We start from the raw sequence: 24,102 nt of genomic DNA, 5'->3' as shown, positions 1-24,102 counted from the left end.
CAGGATGACATGAGCACAACCTGGGGGAGGCAGGACTGCCCCATGTGGTGTCAGAGAGCTGTCAGAGAGGCTTGGGCTGTATCATCACACCATAGCCCACAGCACTGAAGAATCCATGCTTAATGCTGTTTCATGCTCCACATCCAAGAAAATTCTTCCATTCCTCTCTCCTGGACATCAGGTAAACTAGGCAAAACTGATTCATCCTTCAGCCATCTAACTTTCTGGACACAGTCCTGTTTTGAATGGGAGCAATTGACTTTCACTAATCTCTGCTTTCTCATCTCTGGAAGGTGTGTGACATCGATCTGACAGTTCAGCTCCACATCTACCAATCTCATAAATTTCTTACCTTAAATCAGAATACAAAAATTTACACACAGGCACAGTCCCCAGATTGTCGCAGACAGACATGATGAAGAATCTACATATTGACCCAGAGGATGTGTTTATTTTTTCCTGATTATATTGGCTCCTGTACCAGAACAGGTATAAGCAGGTACTGAATTGAGATGAATTTACGTCTACTTTATATTGAACTGATATATGTTTCAGTTTCCAGCACTATTATAAAAATTAAAATATATAAAATACCCCATGTGTTGTATTTTGATTTATTGGCGTAAAAAAATCAGGTGTTTTAACCCTTTGAGCAAATTTCCCTTAGAAAAGTTTTGTCACTCTCTACTCTGGCTTGCAATGACCCTACACTGATATATTCTTTTCTGGGTGTCTTCCTTTTCTCTTTTCCTTCATGCTTTATCTGTTGGCACAGAGCTAAACCCAAATTTCATCAATGTGTATCCAGGACTAAACAGCCAACTTACTGTCTTTTAACTGTTAACTTTTAATTTTGTGGATCTTGGCTCTGTAATCTCAGACAAGAAAAGTTAAAAAGTATTGCACACTCTAGTCTTTTGCAATGTATTGTGCATGAACATAATCATTTTACTTGTATACAACATAGGTCTAAGATAGAAAACCTGGCAGAATATTTGTGAAATAGAATTCTGTCTTTCGTTATGGTAATTGAAAGCACATTTGTGAAACTAAAGGTATTCTGTTGTGTTGGCTTCTATCATAATGCTATAATACCTGTACAATACAACACAACTACTTTTGTAATCCTTTGATTTGTTTTGGTCTAAACTTTAAACAGTATAACAAAATCTTCTAGGTAAATAAATGTGCATACAGAAACCTTACATCGTTACATAGGCTTTTAGATGTAGCACTGTATGTTCATTTGCAAAGGAAAATAGACAACTATTCTCTAATCAACACCTTTTAACTCTGTTTATTTTCTTGGAGAGATACTCATACCTCTACAGAAAAGAGCCTCCTCCTCTCCAAGGAAGTTATGCTATCACTGTGTCCCAGAGGAAAATGTGGGCTATGGGGCCTCGGCAGCATGGCAAAGTGAATTTATTTCAGACCAACACAGAAATTTGCTCAGTGACTAAATGTGTGGGGTTTTTTTCATAGAATGACAGGAATGTTTAAATATTGCTCTGCAGAGGCACACCTCGCTGCCTGTGGCCACCTCAGCAGGTGCTAGGTGACTTGGAGTGACTTCTACTCTCTCACTTGCAGTAGCTCAGACAGCTTTGAATGAATCACAGGATTTCAAGAATTAGCAACAAACCTCATCACATGGGCAACCCGCAGCACAGAAGCTGTCAGAACAATGTGGTGACTAAAGAAGCTGATGTGATTCCTGGATGTAGAATACCTTCTGTAGGAGTAGAGAGGTGATATTACAGCAACATTAAGGGAATAGTGTGTCTTGTCCTGGTGCCCACGCTTGAGAAAAATTATGTTGACAATTTAGGCTTCACAAAAGAGTAATAAGAGTTACATGATATCTAAGCAAAGCTGATTTATGGCAAAAGACTTACAATCAGTCTCTTTATTTTATTGAAAAGGAGACGAAGAGGAAACCTGGTGATGAACAGTGGGTTGTGCAGGTTCTTACCTGCAAGGGGCTCTGTCATCCTACAGACAAAAAATATAGCCACATCCTATGGCAGGTGAAAGCTAGAAATAACGTAGATAGAGTAGTTCAGGGTAAAGATCAATTAACTTCATCACAGTATTGTGCTTGGATCATATTCTGGCTTAACAGCCCCAGGAGCCCTTTTAATTATGATGGCAAAGGTGTCAGGAAATGTGTGCATGAATAATTGAGATGATATGCTGTGTAAATAGGGCCAGATGAAACTTACCTCACAGAACTTGAAAGTGCTGACTGGGACATCTGCACTTGAATAGCTCTTCAGGGAGGATTGTGCAAATCAAGGACTCTTTTGCTGCTATGGGCAGTTCAGGAGACACTGCTTATGGCCTTCCGAAAAGTATGACTGTCTTCTATTCCTTCTGTGCCATCTCTGCCATGTTAGCCTGTAAAGCAGTAAGGCATTCATCCTAAAATTCCTCCTCAGTGGATTCAGGGGTCATTCGTGTATTCAGGGAAAAATACTCCTGTGCTTCTCTCCCATCAAAATCAATGAGTTTTCAGGCTGTCAAAAGAAATACAGAGTTCAGGATTTTTGAATGCAGTAAGTAGCCTACAGATTGTGTCTAGGTGAAAAGCCAGTGGGGATCTTTCTTTCATTTCTTTGACTTCACACCAGTTTATTTCATGTTGTCTATTTAGATGCTAAGTGCTATAAAGTGCAAATTTGTCATTTCTATGGATGTAGTGTTTAGCACAGCTGAAGCCTGTCTTGATTGGGAGTTCTAGATGCAACCTGAATGCAGATAATAGAAATTTATAATAAGACTTGAATTAATGCTTAGTCTCCCATGCTGTATAGTTTGACATCAGTGCTGCTTTATTACTGTGAGCATTTACAGAAGTTACAGTCTTTCCAAGAGGACTCATCAAATGGCATGGTAGAAGGATTTTTTCTTTGTCTCATAGAAGATTTTTCCCGAAGTGGACTGTTTCTTTTCCATGATTATGTGCTCAAAGAAGAGCAGAAGAAATCAGCATTTGCTAATCAACAACTAATCTGAATGTAGGTAAGGACTGAAATGAAAATTTAAAACAAAAACAACTTTTAGCTTATATGGGCACTCACCAGGTCCTTGAGTGCCTGCCCTCAGCTCTCTGTACATAGCTCTAGCTGCTATCAGGTCCTGGTTGAAATTCAAATCAGTTTCAGCATTGTTGCTGTTTCTTCTAATTGACTGTGTCCATCCACTTAGCTGGTGGGAGGGACAGAGGAGCAAAGCAGGCTGGAAGGACCAAATGTTTTCCAACACGTGCTAGGCTATTCAGAAAAAAGTTAGGGATGCAGGGGCCTGAAATTGGACAAGCATTGGGATGCCCAGTGTCCTGCCATGGAGCTCTCTGTCAGGAGACAGAGACCTCTTCTTTTGTTAGTGTTAAAAGCATCAGGACCAGAGAGCAGTTGAAAACCACAGTTCAGCTGGCCATCAGTGCTGTGCAGCAGCAGAAGCACGTGGAAAAATTCTGGCTGACTCATCCCTAATTCATCTGGCATCCCAAGGAATGTGCACACTGGAGCAGGATCCCTGGCGCTCCTGCAAGGGAGAGGCCTGGTACGTCGGCATGACGTGGGCAGCCACCAACCCTCTTTCAGCCAGGTAACCCCACAGTCCCCATGAGAGGGGCTGGTCTCCCTCCTGCAGCACAGGGCTGGGAGTGGAGCCCTGGGAGACTTGTGCTTCATGAGGATGCTACTGTGGGGGAAGGTCAGTGAGGGAGTTGGCCTCACACCCTGGGATAACACGTGCAATGATTTGAGGAATCCATCCCAGCCAGTTCACTACTCAGACCTGCACAGCTCTGCGTGTGTGTGTGACGTAAACCCTGCTTTGAGAGACTCTGCTCTTGGCGTACAACCTCCTGCCAGCCTGGGTTTCCAAGTGCTTCTGGCAAAGGGCTGGCCAGGTGTTATTAAACCTTAATGATCTGTTCACACAGAACCCAAAAGGTAGGCAGCTGCAACCCAAGGCAAAGTAGTTTTTAAACCTGACCTTCAGCTTGGCAGTATCTAAGCAACATATTCCATATTGAGGGATTTCAGTCACATGATGAGGTTATTCTGAAAGTATGACTGGCCTGAAGAGACAAGTAGAAAGTCTTGAGGGCTGTTTGAAAGAAAAACAGAAGAAACAAGGTGGATATCAGAGACTGTGATTTGCAGTTGTGTGCAGTAGCCTAAACCCAGAGAAGTTTGCAAGATAATCTTACAGAAAAGAATGATGATAAGTATGAGGAAAAAATGAAAGACATGAGAGACAAATGAAAGTAGTTGTTAATTACTTCAGCTCCATCCATGCATTCCTTCTACTGCCAGGGGCTGAAGAAGGTAACTTCTCCAGGAGTGACTGCTTTCACTAATTTTCTGAAGGGATCAATGAAGTTGAGAGTACTCAAAATACCAGAGCTACAAAATAAGTTTGTGGAAAATCTTGCAAACATTAGTCCTGGGACCATGTGGTCATCCACATGGCCTGGGCAGAGCAAAGAGCTGAAGTGCATGTGTACACAGTAGTTCCCAGTACAAGGGCCTCGGGATGTCAGCTGGGTTGTGATGCCCCAAGATACCCATAGATCAAGAGGACTGCATGCTATAATTCTTGCCACAGTGGTTAACTTCCAGCTGAATGCTCTATTGGCGAGAGCATGGAAAAACTTCCTGAAACAGGATTCAGAAGTCACCAGCTAGTACACACACATCAGTTACATTCAGAGTCTGCAAATGTATATCTATTTTACTTCCAGAAACTGCATAATTTCAGGCAATTATCTTTCCAGGGCTTTAGCCATTTTTGCCACTCTTGATCATTAAAAAAAAAAAAAAAAAGACATGAATAGAGACATAATCTAGAAAATGTGGCATGTTCTAATAATAAAAACTTGGCCTGACCAAAGCAAAGTTCCTTTACTACATGATGCTTAATCTCACACATGTTTCCATGGTTATTTTCTTGTCTTGGATCTAGTTACTTCACAGTATTTCAGTTTGTTATATATATTTTCATCTTGTGTTCTGCCACTGTTCCTGAGAGCACTCTTCGTTGCACAATTGTCTGTATTATTTATTTTGAGGCAGCTTCTAGGATAAAGAATTCGTCCTGGGATTTATTCACCGTTTTGACATTGGCCAGCTGGGTGACTTCTGGCCAAGTCACTGCACCTCTTCACCACTGTTTTCCCAGCAGGAAGTGTAGGGTAATAACCCTTTCTGAAATCACATGGAGTTCTACAGATGAAGTGCTGTATAGTTTACAGTCCCTGTTTACAATGATTTCACTGATGTAGCAGACTTATGTACAGAATTTCCCTTTGTTTTGTTTTGGTTTTAGCAGATAAAAACTTGAAAACCAGCACCTGTCAAAGTGCTTATAAACCTATGACAGAACTGGCAGAAACAGACGATCACTGAATGTTTCTTTTCCTCAGCCTGTTTAAAAAAAGGCACAACAGTAATAGAGACAAGCTTTTAAATTAGATGTTTGTGACCTATTTGGAACATGTACAATTAATGCAGGCTTTGCTCATTGTTTTGAATGTTTTTCTTAAGGTTGCCTCTGCAGGAACAAATACAACATTTCTTATACCTGTAACTATGTGAACCCTTGGCCTAGCCAGGCAGGGATGCTGCTGGAATTGCAGCAGCCCCAGGACATGTCAGGGAAGAGCTGCCTGAATTTGAAAGCCTCACTGTGACACTTACTTTTTGGTCCAGCCTGAGAGTTCTCTTAACTCTGTGTGGAGTTAAGGAGAGAAGGTCTGTCAAATTAGGAAAGTGTCCTGTAGTGTTTCTGCCTCTTCAAAAAGGTGCCCAACAGCCAGATTAAATTTGTCTTCCAGTGACTTTCACGTCCTCAGATAGAGGAGTCTCTAAAGAGATGCAAGTGCAACAGCCAAGTAATTTGGCTAGAGATGCATCAGTTAATTTTAAAAGATGTTTCCTCTTTCACTCTTTTGCATAATCTTCTCTTTAAAAAAAAGTAAATTAGTACTAAATACATTTTCTTACAGAGCATCAACTACCTTTATAGCATACACAGTCATGGTCCTGTAATAGCCTTGTACAGTAATCAGAGTATCTTATCTCTGGAGCTCACTTTTGGAGTTCAACTATGTATCAAAAAAAATCCCCGCAAAGGGGGATATTAGTCAGATTACTACTGGCCTGCCTTTTCTTTGTTACCTCATCTTTATTTCCTCATTTACACACGGCATAGTTCAAACACTGTGCGCCCCTTCATAGCAAAGTTCTCCATTCCTGCTTGGAGACAGAGCCCTGGCTTTGATACCTGATATGTTACACACCAAGGTGAAGCTTGATTTACCAGTGAGAATCCAAGGGAGTTCAAAATCCTATGAGTACAAGTGAGACTGGATGATCAGGGACTAGGACGGCTGTTTTGGAGCTGCTGGTCAGAGATTTTTACAGTATTAGTCGATTATTTGTCCATCATCTGAGCCCTAGTAAACAAAGGCAAAACTGTGCAGTATTATTTTGATGTTTATTTTAAGTGTATCATCTTGCAGTGCCAAAGTCAAGTCAGCCATCTGTTAATTCTGTAACTAAAGTACCGTTGGTTAAATTGTCCTCCTTACTACTTCATAATTGTGGGAGGAAAACATGTTAGTGGAAGAGAATTGTGCACCACAACAATGAATGTAAGTGTCATCTAAGACACAGGACATGAGAGAGAGGAATCAAACTGGAGTCAGCTGAGGACATCTCTTCTACCAGGCACTCGAGTTCCTCTAGAAGGATGTTATCCAACCCTTGAAACCTGCTTGGGATACTTCTTTCAGTAGAGCTACACCTACAGTGTATGCAGGGCACAGGCATTTTACCACAGTCAAACCGTATCCAGCGTGGTTACACTTTGTTGTGTTCTTGGCAGCACTGAAGGAGAATGATTTAGTGAATTTCTTTCATGTATGTGTTTGTAAGAGGCACAGTACTGGATGTTCGACATCACTAAGGAGCCAAAATAAATATACTGTGGTAATGACATTCAGGATGTGGAAGAGAATGTTCTATCACTTAATGACAAGTAAATAAATAGAATAGCAATTCTGGCCTTGTTAACTTGACAATGCTGTTAACTTCAACACAGTAGTAGACACCTGGCTCCTTCTTACCATGCTTTTAAAGTTCTATGCTAAGCACGGGACCTGTACAGTCCTTTCTTCTCAGTTAAAAATTAAAGTTCGTTCTTATAGGCTCAGAAACTATACAGAATTTTGATAAAATACATGGCTAATTCTAGTGGTACAAAGCCCTTACTACTCTTCCCACCTTCCCCTGATTTTAGGACCCATATTAAAAGGAAGGAGTTATCTTCCAGGTAGTGTTGATGCCCATCTTCAGGACAGCCCTTTAAAAGATGTTGCTGGATATGTAATCGTCAGCATTCCTTTCTTCGGCAATGCAGAGAACCCTCGGTTTCCAGAGCCAGAAAGCACAAGCTCAGATAACCATCACTTGGCACTTCTCGCTGGCCAATTTTTCACTGCTGCTTTCACACACATTTGTCACTGGCGGTTCATTAATGAGGAATGGCCAGTTTCTTGTTACAGCAGGGGGGTGCCCTAAACTTTTCCTGCCCTGCTCCAACAATATTTGCTGGGTTTGTTTTCCAGTTCACATTCATCCCGCCTGAGCCAATACCAATCTGTAAGCACACACCTGACCAAGGAACATTTAAAAGATTTGTGTGGCTGCATTTACATTCTCTGTAAGTAGACAGGGTTATAATACTTCCTTTTCCTGCATTTTTCACTGTGATTCAACATTCCTGTACACAAGACTGTGCCACTTTATGGATTCTGCTTCCATTCAAGTTGACAGAGAACTTGTATTAAAAGTTTGATAGAGAAGTTTCTGCCTTCTCTGCTATTAATAGTATTGCTGCTTTATATAACTTCATGATTCCCATACAGTGGATAAATTATAACAGACAAATAAGCATCTCTGCCCACAAGGAACTTTTACTTCTGCATAAAAAGAGCTTAAAAGATAGGCAGAAGGAAAGTTCAATGCAGAAAACAGACTGAGGTTTGGAGGGCAGAGAGAAAATGCTGCAAAGAAGCAGAAAGTCTGCAAAAGGTCAAACCTTATTCTAGAGATGAGGCACAGTCAAGAGAACTAGGGCCAGCATTAATGTCTCATAATACATACAGAAATTCCTGGATAAGCAGTGAAAATGGAGATGTCAGGAACAGAGAAGAAAAGGCTATTTTTCTTATAAAGTGTTTAATTTTCCAAGTGTATTTCCTCTTGCCCAAGCTTTGTCTCACCTCTTCCTGTGAGCCAATGATGACATGCCACTGAGTCACATTTCACTTCAGCTGCATTGCATCTTCAGCAGCTTTTGTCCCCACCTCTTCAGCATTTTTGCCAGTGCTACCTCCTATTCTCCTTGCCCAGACACAAAGTTTGGGCAGGGTGGAGGGAGAGCAAGCTTGCCCGTACCCACTGCCACTCTTTCTGCTGGGCCACCTGTGTGCCAGGCTGGGCAACACACACAGCTTGGCTTTGTGGGGATCAGGGTGGCACCGAACAGCTCCTATGGGACCCACAGGGGCCAGGTAAGGACCCTTGTGCTGAATTGCATCAAATAAAGGGTTTCATGCTGCAGGCAGAGGATTTGGAGAGTAAAAGCATGGTTTAAATAACATGCTGTCTCTAGAAGCCAAATATGTACTACAAGAAATCACTAAGAGCAAACACCTCCCCCTCTTCCCCAAGTTATACTATTTAAAAGGGCATAGATTAAAATTTACCATACAGTGAGTTTAATGTAAATATCTCACGCCTGTAAAAATATTGTAAGACATTATAAAGGTTTCAAAGTCAAGCATCCATAATAATTAGAAACATGATTTTTTGGATGAAGCTTTGCAGCTTTAATTCTTTCTGAGTGCACTTGCATCCTGATAGTCTTAATTTGTATGATCACATATAACTTCTTTAAGAACACAGAACGCTTGAGTAAGCTAGAACTGGTTCATATGTTTTTGTCAAATGTGCTGGAATGGGAGGGATGTCCCCAGGCACCTTTCTTTCTCCATTAAATGCTGACACAGCTGAAGTGAGAAGTTAGGTGAGAAGCTCAACGTACTGGTCAGTGAAGTGATTCATGCTTCTGGTACTGACACAGAGCACTCTTACTGGGAGTACTACAGATGGTCCATGACTGGTGCAAGCCTTGCACAGAGAGAAACTGCAGTGCTTGAAGGTTCCTGGTGCACTCCCACAGTGTGTCACTCACTGGCTAAGAGGCCTGAGTGGCCCAGAAACTTTATGTCCATCAAAAACTGAAACACATCTCTTTATGCACTAGTTTGTACCTTTCTGCAGTATGGCAACAACTTTTGAAAATGTATTTTCAGGTTCTTCATTTTAGCATGGACCCTAAGGTTGTTGCAAACAAGAGAAATCTAACTTAATTAACCTAAGAGTATGATTTTCATATGGGATTTGCCTTGCTCTCACTGATGAGCTGGTTCTCCAATACAGCTTCATGCTATTGGTTAGTGTTGGAGGGGCTGGCCTCCACAGCATCGGGCCTCCTTCAGATTGCACCTTTGGAAGGGTGAGTTCAGAGCAGGGCATGAATGCTATAGGTCATATGAATTTAATATGGCACTCCAGTAAGCTCTCAAGCTGCCACAACTGTGCTGTCATCAAGCCCAGCAGCTGAGTGCAAGGCACTATACAAAAGGAGGTCTTTGCATTCACAGTTTGCTCAAAGTTGCTTGACAAGGTAACATATTCACTAGAAGTAAGGAATCTCTAACACAAGGGCACAATATATTCACTAGAAGAAATAAGGAGTCTCTAACAAGCAAGTTTATCCTAGAACAGACCATTAAAATTAAGTAAGGCACTTGTTTATCAAAAAGTTCCTTTAATTACCAAGAAAAAGCCAAATGTGACAAATCCATGACAACACTGAATTGTTATTTTACTGCAAACTTTATGTTTTAAAATAAATTCCTCTGCCATGACACCTGGGAGTACAGACAGTATTTGCCTATTAGCAAGCATTACTATCCATTAACTACCTTAAGAAACAGAAGAGTGAAACTGAAGTTAGCAATACACCATGGAGAGCTTTCTGATATGGAAAGGATTCACACTCCATGCTTTTCCTCAGCCTTTCTCAAAATATACCAAATATATTAAATGTGAGGGGACCTATATATACAGATTACTGTTTGTTTCTCTACAAAGCTGTAACAGCAAGAACACTGTCAAGTCAAATTAAGGGTTGCTGATTTTTATTATTTAATTGCAAATCCTTCAGCACTTTTTTTGGGGGGGGGTCAAAGTCAAGAGACTGCAGTAAGAATCCTACCTTTTATATTTTTTAAGCAAGTTTTCATTTTTTTGTACCACAAAGCTTGTAAATATGAAAAGAAAGTATCCTAAAAACTCATAAAACAGATGGCAAATAACCAACCACCTACCTATCTTCTCTAAATGTCTTATTTTTAAGAAAATGGGCTTTTAAGCCAACTTCATTTGTGGGTGGGCATTGACTCATGAGTTTTGAACCCTCACTGTGACAATGTAAATCTGGATCAAAACTTAAATTCTATGTTTCAAAAAATAACAGTTGAAAAGAAAATTTAAAGCAACAGACGTGCTTGTATTCCATTTAATTTTCAGACAATCCAAAGTAAATATGTATTTTCAAATCACTCAAGCATTCCCTGGCATTGCTGCTAGTCAAAACACAAAAGAAACCTGTTAGTGTCTCAGTCACAGGAAGTTTAATGAAGAGTTTAAGCAAGCGCCTGTCAGGAATGCTCATGGCATAGCAGGTCCGGCCATGGAGGGGAGGGGAGGTCAGATCATCCCCCAGTTTTTCTCACTTTCTGATTCCTAGAAAGGAATTATTGGTGAGACACTTCAAAGGTGGGCAGTGCCATGCAGCTGTGACAAATCAGTGACGATACTGTGGTTTTTATACACTGAAGATCTTTATGTCATATTCTATAATATCCTCACACAGATAAGTTCATAAGGTAAGATAAAAGAAGCTGTCAAGTAGATAAGATTCAGTCATTTTCAAGCTGATTAAACAATACTGTTGATGACAGGGGTTAGCATAGGTCTGGCTTGGCAAACAACAATAATTGCTGATCATAATAATAATAATATGTACAAGAACAGGAAGCTACTCTTCCTCCAAGCTTCTGAGCATACACACTGCAATCATGACAGCATACATAATGGTGAGTTAATCTTAAAAACAATCACCTGCAAAATCATGACCTTGTTTGAAATATTTTAATTGCTCTGTCATCCAAGTATTCTCCAAGGTTACTGTGACTGAACAAAGTCAGAAGAATACTTTGCATTTTATCAGACAGTGTGCTTCACAGACATGTTTTTATACTTCTGAAATAAAAGGATCCTACAGGCTTCTTGTATATTTAACGTATTCCATAAATCATAACATAGTGATTGGACACGTACAATAAAATGTTACAATCTAAAAAGGGCAGCAGGTTTTCAGTATTTCAGATTTCAGCAGATATTCAGGATTCAATGCTAACTTGTTTCCCTGGAGCAGATGTGAAAGAAAGAAACCACAGATTGGTAGGAGTGGGAGCAGCTACAGTAGCTGAAGATTATTAGAACACTGTGTTTTCACCTGACAATTTCACATCACTAAAGTCCATTTAAAATCTACTTTTGCCACTAAATTAACATGTGGAGCATTTGAATTTGTGTGTGACAGATGTAGAAAGGAAAAAGATAGTTTCTCATATGTAAGCATCTTTTTTACTGAAGAACCAAGTGAGCTAAAGAAAAAAGCAAGACAAAACTCTATCTGTGTGCAATTCCTGAAGCCTTACTCATCTCGCTTCCTGATTCTTCTTTTTGGCCTCCTTTCCCTTAGGGCCCTCCCACCTCTATAAACACCATAACAATAATTATCGCGTCAGTGGAGACTTAAACATTCTTGACATCCTAACATCTAACAGGAACAGGACATTTCACAAAGGCCTAGCCTGGCTTTCAAGAAGTGGGTCAGCTTGACACATCCCATGTGTTTCTGAAAGCCTGCAGTCTTTGAGCTTGCTCATCTATGGTAATGGGCACCCTACCAATGCACGGGCTGGAAACAAAACACTGCCTGGTTTGCCACGGGAGCTTTAAATTGTTTACCGAAAGCACATAACTCTTAAATTTCCATCCTAAACATCACAGAGAGGACGTCTTATGGTGCCTGGTCTCACAGCAGTTTCCAAACTCGGCAGTTTTGGGACGCACCTGCCCCGCATTAGCTAAAAGGGTGCTGGAATTCCTCCAGCTGCACGCAGGAGTCAGGCTGCTGATGTGCCCAGCCAGGGTAAGACAAAAGGGAGCGCAGTGTTTCCATCCATTAGTCCAAGAAGGCTGCATGGTGAGCTCTTCTCTTCTTTCATTTCATCTCCTCCTGTCCTTCAGCCTCACTTCACTTGGTTACATACCACAACAGGATTTTCTAGTCCTGGCTGGTCTGGCCAAACAAACTCTTTTCGCATAGAAATTCTGGCCACTGTGGGGTTTTTTTCAGTCACCCTTCAAGAGTTTTTTTTTTATCCTTCAACATTTAAATCATGCCAACTTGCTTCCACCCTCAGCAGAAATTCATGATGACTCAGAAATGGATCTTGTCCTGCTAGCTGAGAATCACTTCTCTAATAGTGCTATGGTTTGATATCTGTTTTCACAAAGGGAATAAACCAATGTGTCTCATCATATTTTCTATCCTGCCCCCACATAAATTTGTGTTGTGAATAAAACACATTCTATTCAGCTTGGAGGGCATTTTATTTTTGTGCACATTTTGACATTTTAGTTAGAATATGATGCTTGTACAGTAGCCCAGGCAGAGGAGACTATAAAATCTTCTATTTATGATCTATTCCAATGAACAGATTTTCAGTTTTTCAGTTCTCCTTAAACTGACTTTTAATATTAAGTAAAAACCCCACAACTCTATGCACCAGAAAATGATCCAAAGTAATTGTTCTACAGCATGGAAAGATGATATGGTAAAGATCTGTGAGTAGTTACTTTGGAAGAAAAGCACAAAGTTAGCTACGAATAAACTCTCTAAACTCATCAACAAAACGAAAAGAAATAAAAAAAAATTGGACTGCAAAGATTAAATTTGGTGAGTTTTTGTATAAAGAGTGAATCATACTACTATGAAACTTGGTGTGCCTGTAGATCACAGTGTTCATGTACAGACCAGAAAAGTAAGAACAGAATAAAGAGAACAAGCCTGATCCCGCTATGTATACATGCTGATGTTCGAGTACCAAAACTAAATGAATATAGATATATATCTGTATCTCTCCCCATATATTGTGTATATATATAAATACCACAACTGAAGCATTGGCAAACAAGTGAGATTTCTAATTGCTCTTGCTCTAAGATAGCACAGGCACAGTTGAGTCATACAATAAAATTATTTCTATTAGTGGATTGCTCAGCTTTATCAAAGCAGGAGCACCATGTCATGGGTGGGCAGCAATATAGTAATACTGCAAATTGCAACTGGATTACCATTTGATTCAACAAAGTTAATAGGTGATGATGGCCTATAATTCATATGTGATTCATTTTGGCAAGTCTTCCATTTGTCAGCTCATCAAGTCTATTCTATACATAAGCAATTAAATCATCAGGGGAGAAAACAGTCCAAAGAGAAAAGGTCTCAGCAAAAAAATCCTCCAGGTGATTTGAAGAAATCTATCCTTTATATTGTTGAAATATCATTGCCTACTTCTTAGTGGTTTTCTTTTCTTGCTACGACCAGTAATTCAGCTCAGTAGGCACAATAACAAATAACACACTGTTGATTTCCAAGCAGCTTCTAGAAGCAGGGAAAATTAATTCCAAAACAGTTACAAAGAAACTACGCACTGGAAAAACTTAACTGGGAGGAATACTAAACAAAGAACAGCAAACAGTTACCATCACTACAAACGAGAGATATTAAATTTCGGAGAAGTGGCTGGAAATGTGTCAGGCTGGCAGCCGCAGCACACGCACTGAATTCATGTGCAACTAGGAGGCTTGGTCCTACAGCAGGGACAAAGGACACATACAGAAATAGACTCCCAAGGAGAATCCTGCCTCTGTTTTTTGATGACAGCCAGAATGCTATCAGCATCACTGGCACAGATGGCCATAGCCCACTTACTCATTCTTAATGAAAACACAGAGAGCAGCCAACACAGGATCCAGGAGCTAAATTAACCTCTGCAACATCGAGGCTGTGCACAAAGCTCTGCTGTGAGAAGAAGATGCACTTGTGCCATCGGGACAACTTTATCCTTACTGGTGCTGCCTGAAGGGTGTCAGTCGGGGGTTACCCTCCCCTCTCCTCTGGCTCTGGATTCCCTAAGGAGAGCGATTGGTGTACTGACAGTGAACTGATGCCCACACAGCATGCCTACCTGGAGGATATGGCTCCTGGACTGCTGGAGTGATCACCTGCACTCACTTTAAAACCCATGTTCAACACATTGACTCACTGTTGATAGGCTCAACAAGAGGCCAAACAAATACCCTCGGTGCCTGGAATGCTTGGATTGCATTTTCTTTGGTTGAAATGGTCACTTAAAGTAAACATAAATGAAAACCAAGCATACAGAAGAGAATGTTCGCATTTAAATGTCGAAATTAGGCCTAAAAAAGGGGGGGCTTTGCTTTTCACAAAGCTAAATAATCTCTAGTTGATCCATCTACTGAAATAGTTTGAAAGTATCAAAAAAAAACCCACCCCAAAAAAACCAAAGAGATTTTGGTGGACTAGTCAATGTTTTACAGTGTTTCAAAAGGCCTTTGATCAAATCTCTAAGCCAGAGAGGACTCAAGCAGCTCAACTCAACTCAAGTAATCCCTGGGCAAAAAGAAAAGTACAATCATGGTTCAAAAACTGGAGATGGAAAACAAAGAGCAGAATTGAGCTGCGAGTTTCTGCGATGGCGGAAGGTTAATGCCAGCCAGCTTCAGCGCTCTGCAGCAAGTCTCATATTGCTGCTGTATTTACCACTGATCTAGAAAGAGGGCTGTATTGTGAGATTGCAACATTTGCAGCTGTCATAATTATTTCAGCTAAGCAAGACAAGAGGAGACTGTGATGATGAGGAAGTGCTAACGAAACAGAATGCACCATGTAATGGTGAATTAAGTTCAATACTGAAAACACAAAACAACACACATTGGGGAGGAACATGAGTACTGCTTCTAAATCTGACAAACTCCCATTCATTTATACTAAACCAGAAAGTAGAAACTGGGCATTTATATAAATATCTATGTGCTATCTCTAATCCTCAAAAAACTGTAGTCAGAAAACAAGTTAGTAGAACACAGGAGGAATAAATAACATACTGGTTAACACCAAGTATTAGAATACCTCTACAAAACCTCTACCTTTAGTCTATCCTTACTCAGAAAAAAAATTATGTGAATATGCTTGTCTAGGGGCATATTTTGGAGAAAAGACTTTTATAAAAAGGAGTGTCTTGTTACACTTGGATTATTTGTCCTTGGAAGGTGGCAAAAGATGCGATAAAAGCAACCAGAGTAGTGAAGTAGGGAATAATATCAAGAAGTAAATGCAGAAACACCTGCTTTCCTGTCTTACTGTTCAAGAAACAGGAGCTTGATGGTGGCAGTCTCAAATGGGTGACATGAAGCATTTTGGCACAAATGCTAAAGTGGGACATTACTGAGCAAGTAGATATGGCAGAAAATTTATTGACAATCACAAGAGAGTTAAGACACATCTACACTTACAAACATAACAAATGTATCTCCCAATGTCTATAGTTAGCCAAATACCATATTTTTTAAAAAAATGTAAACAACTAAGCTTCATGGTTTACAACAACCTCTAGATATTAGAAAGCAAACTTACATATAGTGGGAGATAGCCTACCAGTGCCAGGGTAATAGACCCTCAGGCATGGTTCAGCATGTGTTGCAACATCCATCCTAGGCACTTCTACTCTGGTACAGTTTGCAGCTCCTCCTGATAGGGTATTTTTAGATAACTGCATTTTATCCAGCCATAAACGCTGTTAGACATCACGAAGCAGTCACATGTGACAGGATATTTTGGTAACTATAGGTGAGAAATGTTTAGCTTCATACAAGCCTTTGTGAGTGTCACACCTGCATTACCTCACACGCCATTTCACACAGATGAAGCATAATTAACCTCCTCTGTTTCCTGCTTCTGTGCCTATACTCCAATATGCTGGCAGCTGAAAATGGCGTTGTGAAGTGATCCAACATTTCCGGTTCATAGAATCACAGAATTGTTAGGGTTGGAAGAGATCATCCAGTCCAACTTTTCTTGCCAAGGCAGGGCCACCTAGAGCAGGTGACATAGGAGCATGTGTGTTTGGAATGCCTCCAGAGAGGGAGACTCCTGAATTTCCCCAGGCAGCCTGTTCCAGTGCTCTGACACCCTCAGTGTAAAGTTCTTCCTCATGTTCAGATGAAACTTCTGTTTTAGTTTGTGGCCATTGCTCCTCGTCTTGTTGCTGGGCACCACTGAAAAGAATCTGGCACCATGCTCTTGACATCCACCTTTGAGATACTTACATGCATTAATGAGATTCCCTCTCACTCTTCTCCAGACTAAACAGGCCCAGCTCCCTCAGCTTCTTCTCATAAGAGAGATGCTCCAGACCCCTCATCATCTTTGTGGCCTCTGCTGAACCTTATCCAGAAGCTTCTTGTTTTTCTTGTACTGAGGAGCCCACAACTGGACACAGGTTTTAGACTTGCCAGTGACATTCCCTTCTTTTTCTGATGTTTTCCAAGGCAAGCTTGCCAATCTGTAAACCATTTCTCTTTCATTGCTGCCATGTGAATATATTAGTGTGGGCAACCACTGAATAACCAATGACATTAAGCACAAACAAAACCACCCTGCCACACACAAACCAAAGAAGGAAAACAGGCTCCGAAGAAAACCCCCTCAGAAAAACTGCACTGCTCCTCCTGTCCTCCTGAGCTGAGGCATTCCCAAGCTTTGTGACCTCTGGGAAATGCTCCCAGTGGCATTTCCCTTTACTAACCATTGTGCTGGACACAAGGTATGGGCAGCAGACCTGCATTGTGCCTGTCAGGAGGCACAGCCTCCCTGGCACCACACACCAGCCTGTCTCATCTCTTTTCCCCACCCACCATCCCCAATCATCCCTAATGGCGGCAGAGCCCACTGCGATGCCTCCTTCTCCTTCTTCTCCAACCTAATGTTATGACCCGCACCTGAAGGCAGGGTGACTGAGGTTCTTGTTAATAGATCACTCGGGGTGATCTGTGAGTGAAATGACACTGAATAACTGGTGTTTACATATATATATTTGTACGTACATACATATACGTGTGTAGTTTACATTCTTTTACAAGAATGGTAATTTGATCTGCCACTGCTCGTGGGTCATGCCAACTGTTATGAGCCCAAGTCATACTGGGAGGAAAGGGGTCAGCATTATGGCTGTTTAATTTCCTCAGGAGGGGACAATCCCTGTTGGACTCTGGATAGTCACTCCATTTGGTCATTAACCCACTGAGGGTTAGTGTCTTTCTCCCCATTACCCCTCTGAGGCTCAGCTTGACTTTGTCCCAGAGAACACCATTCAACAGGTCCGGGTTACAAGAAAACTTTTCAACAGGTCTGATGTGCCCAGGTCAACACCGAGAGGAGAATTATCATTACAGTCTCATGACTGAAATGTCAGTGACAGGACTCGAGGAAACGGCATGAAGCTGAGTAAGGGGAATTTTAAGGTAGACTAGATCAGGATAAGGTTCTTCCCCCAGAGGGTGGCTGGGCACTTGGAACAGGCTCCCCAGGGAAGTGGTCACAGCACCAAGCCCGACAGAGTTCAAGAAACATTTGGACAAAACTCTCCAGCGGCATAATCTGATGCCATGATGCATAATCTGATGTCATTTCATTGTGAGGTGGCAGTCACCATGTGACTGGCCCTCGGCGACAACACCCTTCAGTAACCCACTGAGGGTCAGTGTCCCTTTCCCCACTACCCTCGGGGGGTCGGTCAGACTTCCTGCTGGAGAAAAGCCTGGGACAGTCCGGGTCACGCCAGAGCGCCCTGCGACAACTTTAGACCGTACCGATCACTCCAGCACCAGATCCAAGGGAACTCGCGGGTGTCGCCAGTTTAATTCCCCTGCAATCCCCCGTCTCCCACCTCGCGCCCCTCCCTCCGCGCCTCGCGCCCGCCGAGGGGCGGAGGCCCCGCCCCGTCGCGCGCGCGGGGAGGAGGCGGGGCCGGGCCGCGGGCTCAGCTGACTCGGGGGCGCGCGGCGGCGGGGGCGCGCCGGGGGCCGGACGGACCGTGTGCGCGCCGGGCGCGCCCCCGACCGGAGGAGGGGCTGGGGGCCGAGCCAGCCCCGCCGCCGCGGCGCCCGCTCCCCGCCCGCCTCCCGCTTCCGCCCGGCGCCGCCGCCGCCGTTCTCCCCGCCTCGCCCCCGGCCCCGCCGCGCCCCGCGACGCCCCTCGCTCCCATCGGGCACCTCCACCGGCCGCCGTCATCGCCAGCCCTCCCCCACCCCGCCCCCCGTTTTCTTCCGAGACGCTCCGGTTGTGGGGGTGACCCGCGCTCCGCACGGCCCCGGGCCTGCCCGTCGCTCCGCCCCCGGGCCCGTCCGGTGACAGTCGCGACCGCCGCGGGAGGTGGCGGCGGAGGAGCAGGAGGAGGCCGGAGTCGGGATGTCCGGGCAACAGCAGCAGCAACAACAGCCGCCGCCGCCGCCGCCGCAGCTCCCCTTGGCGGCCGCCGTTCCCCCGCCGGTGCCGGGGATCCCCTCCGCCGCCGCCAGCCCCGGCCCCGCTCCGGCCGCCGCGCTCCTGCTCCACCCGCCGCCGCCGCCTCCGGCCACCGCGGCGCCGCCGCCACCCGCCACCGCCACGGCCGGCAGCAGCGGGCCCGCGGCCGCGGGGGGCGGCGGTGCGGGCGCCGCGCTGGGCCTGCCGGCGGGGAGCGGCACCAGCGCCCCGGCGCCGTTCCCGCACGGAGACCCGGCCCTGAACGAGCAGGAGAAGGAGCTGAAGCGGCGGCTGAAGAGGCTCTACCCGGCCGTGGACGAGCAGGAGACGCCGCTGCCTCGCTCCTGGAGCCCGAAGGACAAATTCAGTTACATCGGCCTCTCGCAGAACAACCTGCGGGTGCACTACAAAGGTGAGGAGGGGCGGCCCGGACCGCCGCGACACCCCTTGTCCCCCCCTGGGGCCGGGGGCTGCCCGACCCCTCCGTCGGGAGTGGGCACAGGAGTAACAATAACAGGAAATAACACACGCTCCTCTCCCTCCTTCTTCCCTGTTTTCCGATCCCCTAAATTTCCCCCCGCAGCGTGGAGATAAGGGGCTTGTTTTTCCTTATTTCAGGTTTATTTTTCTCTCCTTTCCCCTCCCCCCCCCGTTTCTGTCGCCGTGCGGGGAAGGGGGGGGGACACAAGGGGCCGCCCCCGCCTCCTTATGCTTCTGGAGTGGGCATTATGTAAACTCCGAGACTTCCTCCATGGATTCAGGTATCGCCAGAACGTTTGGGTCGGAGGCAGGAGAATAAAGGACGCCTGGCGTGACGTGTCCTGTTTATGGTAATGAGCGAGAAAAAGAAGTGGCTGTTGGTTTTTTTTTCTTTTTCCCCCTCTCGAGAAGAGCAAGGGTTAAATGGAGTTAAGAGCAGCAAGCGTTAAGCTATTGAACACGGAAATGACGGGAGGGGAAAGCACTGAGAAAAACACGGTTTATTTTTAAACTGTGAAAAAAATGACTTTAAAGTCACTGGTAATAGTCTTGCCTAACTATTGCACAGTGATTTGAGGGAAGGAACGACAATAGGACTTATATTGATAAAGGTCACTATAACTTTCTGCCTAGACGTTTCACAGTTAAAGTTACAAATTTTCAAAGAAAAGGTAAAAAACAGAGTATGCTTTTGTATTAAAAAAAACCATCAGTGAGAGGCATTAGCAGAAAAACTTGTGTTGATTGTTAAGAAATGTCATAAAACCTGGAAGCATAAGCGTACACTCTGACCTGAAAAAACACAGACACATCTGGTGTTCTAGGCCCAAAGTCCTAAAGTAGAAGTGTTGTGGATTCAAAGCCACTTCTGAGTTGGCTGTGAAGAACTGGATCTTTTGTCAGTCTGTAGTCAAATGAACGTAGTGGGAGGGGAAAAAAACAACCGTGCAATTACCCTTTCTCAGAGTTTGCAGTGGAGAAATTCAAGGGAAATCTCGACAAACATGTTACTGTTTAATCGGAGGAGGAAAACGGCAACACAAACACATGGCAGGATTTGGCTGCCACGAAAGGATTAAATGTACTCTAGAAGACTTTTTTTTTAATAGAGAGGTTTTATTATTACACGCAAAATACTCTGTTAAAAATGCTAAGTTTAATGCACTGTACAGAAATGATAAAGGAGCTTGATGACTATAGAGGGGGTTTCTGGGAGGCACCGAGTGATTTAAGGATGTGTAATTTAATACTGAACTCTGAATTTCCTGGCTTTTGTTCAGTGTTTTGTGACCTTGTATTTTTAGAAACGTTTTGTATTTTCTGGTGCTTAGTGGCAGTGGGTTGTTTGGTTTTGGTTTTGTTTTTTTTCCTTCTAAGATGATCGTAGCGTCGTGGCTATCACGTCCTTCTGCTGGTTTGTTTTGCTTTGGCCAGCTTCTTTTCCTCATGAGCTAGAATTTAGAGGTCGAACCTCTCTGATCTCTCAGTGTTATTGCAGAAGTATATTTTCAAGCTTTCCTTGTGCTTTTTTCCTCACTTAACTCCTTTGCCATGGTGTTAAAAAAAAAAGAAAATCATTACCTCAAAGAAATTACAGAAGTCATAAAGCACAGTTAGTAGGTTATAACCTTTACTCTAGCTCTTAAATAATGGTAAGTGCTGAAGGTTGGAGAGTTCCTAGGTTTAGCCCAGAGGACTCTGGAAAGGAGAGGTGCCAATATAACATGTCTGTGCTTTTCTTTTTCCTAAGTGCAGATGGGAATAAATGGCTTCTTAAGTGTCCCCTCTTTTCTTCTGGGTAATTTAATGAAGGTGGCTGTTAAGGCAACTCCATGTTTATGTTACCAGCCTGGCACCTGGAGTTGCTAACTTGGCTAAGCAGTGAATGGTATCAGAGCATTTCTCCTGGTGAACCAGGGGGAAAGCACGCTAAACATCCCCTGCCTTTTTTGCCTCCTGGATCCTTCAGCCCTAAGAATACAATAAAAAGGAAGAAAATGAGGAGGTTCCATGAGAATAAGGGAAGACAGCAAGTAAGAATGTGCTTAGCACTGTGGAGTAATGTTTCTGCAAATCAGTTCTCAAAAGAAAGTGCTCACAGTATCTTCTTTTGCAATATTGGCACTTTCAGTGCTTCTGAAGTTACCTAAGTAGTAGTGGAAGAATGGTGGATGTTTTTGTTGAAAGCAAATAAGAATCATATATTGAGCAGGGATAAAGAACTGTTGTATTCTTGACCAAAATACTCAAGGAAAACAATAGAGCTGTCCAAAGAACCCAGTAACCTAAAGCAGTTCTTACTATTTTCTATTACTGTGCCATGTACACTTAAATTTTCTCTTCTGCCTCTGCAGATTTCTGGCTTTAGAACTGTTTTTCTGGAATAATTTGCTCCTGTTCTGTGACTGATAGGACGTAGAAAGTGTTAACAGCAGTGCTTTGCCTTCACCTTGGATGTGTTGGGGATACTGAAAAAATGTGTGGAGAGGAACAATAAGAGCAAAAGCTTTCAAAGTTATTTTTCATGTAGATAGCTTCATAATTTTAATGTTCTGATGTGTTGTGAGCAGTGATACTTTCGTTTCATTGGTTTGTGAGAGGAATGATGATCTTCTTGATGAAATTTCTGAAGATTCCTTTCATTTTCCTGCTTACCAGTGGACAACTTGTATGGAAACATGAACTGCAGTAGGTGTCTGTTTCTACCCACTGGAGCTGTGATGTTTTGTGTACTGCATTTCTGGGCCTGATTTTTGCAAGCATCCTACAGAGTGCTTAGAAATGAAAACTGCCACAAAACCAGGCATTGATCAAGTGGTGGAGGTTAAAAAAAAAAGAATATAGTCTAGCATCAGGATAAAAGCTCTTTAGATTTTGTTAAGGTCAAAAAACCCAAGAGTCAGTGCTTTTTTGTGTTCTCTCTCAGAATCATAGTGTTACTTGGAAAGGAAGATTTACACGGGGAGGTGTTTCTGTTTAGCAGAATAGGTAGCTTTGCCAAAATCTAGGTATGAAATACATACAGTGGCATCAGTGATACTGTAAATATATGAAAGATCATACCTAGAGTATTTTTATTTTTCACATGGACAGACATATTTGTGTTGCTGCCAGTTAGCTGTGCAAGCTGATAGAAAGCTAACACTGTCTTACTGCCTGTTGTTTGTGGTGTACCTTTGTAAGGGAGACATTGAAAAACAGTATCAGGAAAAAAATTGATGTCATTTCACTTAATTATAATATTTACAGCTCTGAGCTGTAGGTAAGTGGTAAAGAAAGCATAAATGCATGCTGCGTGTAAAGCAGTTACTGCACAAAATTACATAGCTAGGAAGGCAAGACATCTTTAAAAATATTCCTGCGTATTTCTAAAATATTCAAAATTAACACATGGATCCTGTTGAAAAACAGGGTTTTCATAAATGCTGTGTGTAATATGAAAGGTCAACTAGACAGACAAGTTATGTTTCCAGCAGATAGTGATCTATACTGTGTAGTATGAGGAGATAAAAACACAGACGCAGTGTGGATTTGTAACCATGGCAGAAACTATATAAAGAATTAGGTAAACAGACCAAATAATTTGTGCTAAAATCATGGAAACTCCTATAGAAACTTCATTTAAATAAGTCTTGTGACAATTGTCCAAAAAAGTGAAGAAAGTTATGCAATTTTGAGTAAACTGCCATTACATGAACTTCTTCTAATGTATCACAGGCCAGGAAATCTTAGCCAGACATTTATTTACAGTGCAGTTGCCTTTGAACTGTCTGTAGTGCCAAACAAAAAAACCAAAAATAAACTGTTTTTCAGTGCAAACTATGCGTTCCATTTTCTGTTGAAAAATGAAGAGGATGCTATACTAATAGCTCGGTGTTGTCACTCAGTGGTACAGGGGTGGTGTCAGTTTTTTCTGGCAGAAAACACTCGGGTACATTCAGCACATTTTGTCTGTTTTGGACACCCTTGTAGCTCTGAGATGTCTTGCTTTTTTTAAACTGGGGAAAAAGTTACAGTAAAATTAGTAATTTGTGTATTTTGGTTTTTTTTTCTTAGAATTACAGAATCACTTAGTTTGGAAAAGAGCTCTAGGAACACTGAGTCCAACCACAAACTCAGTGCTGCTGAGTCCACCACTAAACTGTGTCCCCAAGTGCCACATCTACAGGTTTTGTAAATACCTCCAGGGATAGTGACTCAACCACTTACCTGGGCAGCCTGTTCCATTCTTGTCTCAGTGAAACTTTCCTAATGAATTCAACAGAAGATTAGGCTTTGATTATTTTATTTTTGGCAGTGTGAGCAAGTCATTGAACCACCTGTTGGAAATAACTGCAGTTCGGCTTATGTAAACTTCATTTAAGGATTTAAACTAGATAAACACGCTTACTTTTGTCTAGGTAGGTGCTCCCATAGATGTCTCTTGGACTATTTGGGATATATGCATTATACACTTAGATTTAGGTTCAAAGATTATCTTCTTTGAAAGCACAGATGGCTTCTCTGAGCATGTTTTTATCTGAATTAGCTTTTTTTCAAGTAGATGGAATTTAAATTTAGGTTAATTTCACTGTAATTTTGTTAAAGAAGTGATGATACTACTTTTACTAAAAATCATCAGTGTGAATGCTTAAAAAATTAAATAAAGCATGGTCAGCTCATGGTTGTCAAACACTTCAAATGAAAGCCCAAGTGAAAACAGTTCTCTATGGTTTGCAGTGTAAAGTTCAAGCTTCATAGACCTGTTTTCCCTTCTCTGCCCCAGTGCATCTGTTTTCAGAGTTCTCTTTT

At 42.6% G+C, this 24,102-nt stretch overlaps 1 protein-coding gene across 1 annotated transcript in view; it reads left to right on the top strand.

Moving 5' to 3' along the window:
- The first annotated feature begins 18,522 nt into the window (after window positions 1-18,522).
- The window catches only part of RANBP9 (RAN binding protein 9), a 38,805-nt gene continuing 33,225 nt past the window's right edge, over window positions 18,523-24,102 (top strand). The window contains exon 1 of the mRNA XM_069008026.1: window positions 18,523-19,243. Within this exon, the coding sequence (XP_068864127.1) occupies window positions 18,775-19,243 (469 nt within the window). The 5' untranslated portion in view covers window positions 18,523-18,774. The remainder of the gene's footprint in view (window positions 19,244-24,102) is intronic.

Source organism: Aphelocoma coerulescens, chromosome 2 (genome assembly GCF_041296385.1).
Source record: "Aphelocoma coerulescens isolate FSJ_1873_10779 chromosome 2, UR_Acoe_1.0, whole genome shotgun sequence".
NCBI classification, from domain to species: Eukaryota; Metazoa; Chordata; class Aves; order Passeriformes; family Corvidae; genus Aphelocoma; species Aphelocoma coerulescens.
The sequence above is the reverse complement of the archived record's forward strand: the minus strand, read 5'-3'. Positions and strand labels throughout refer to the sequence as shown.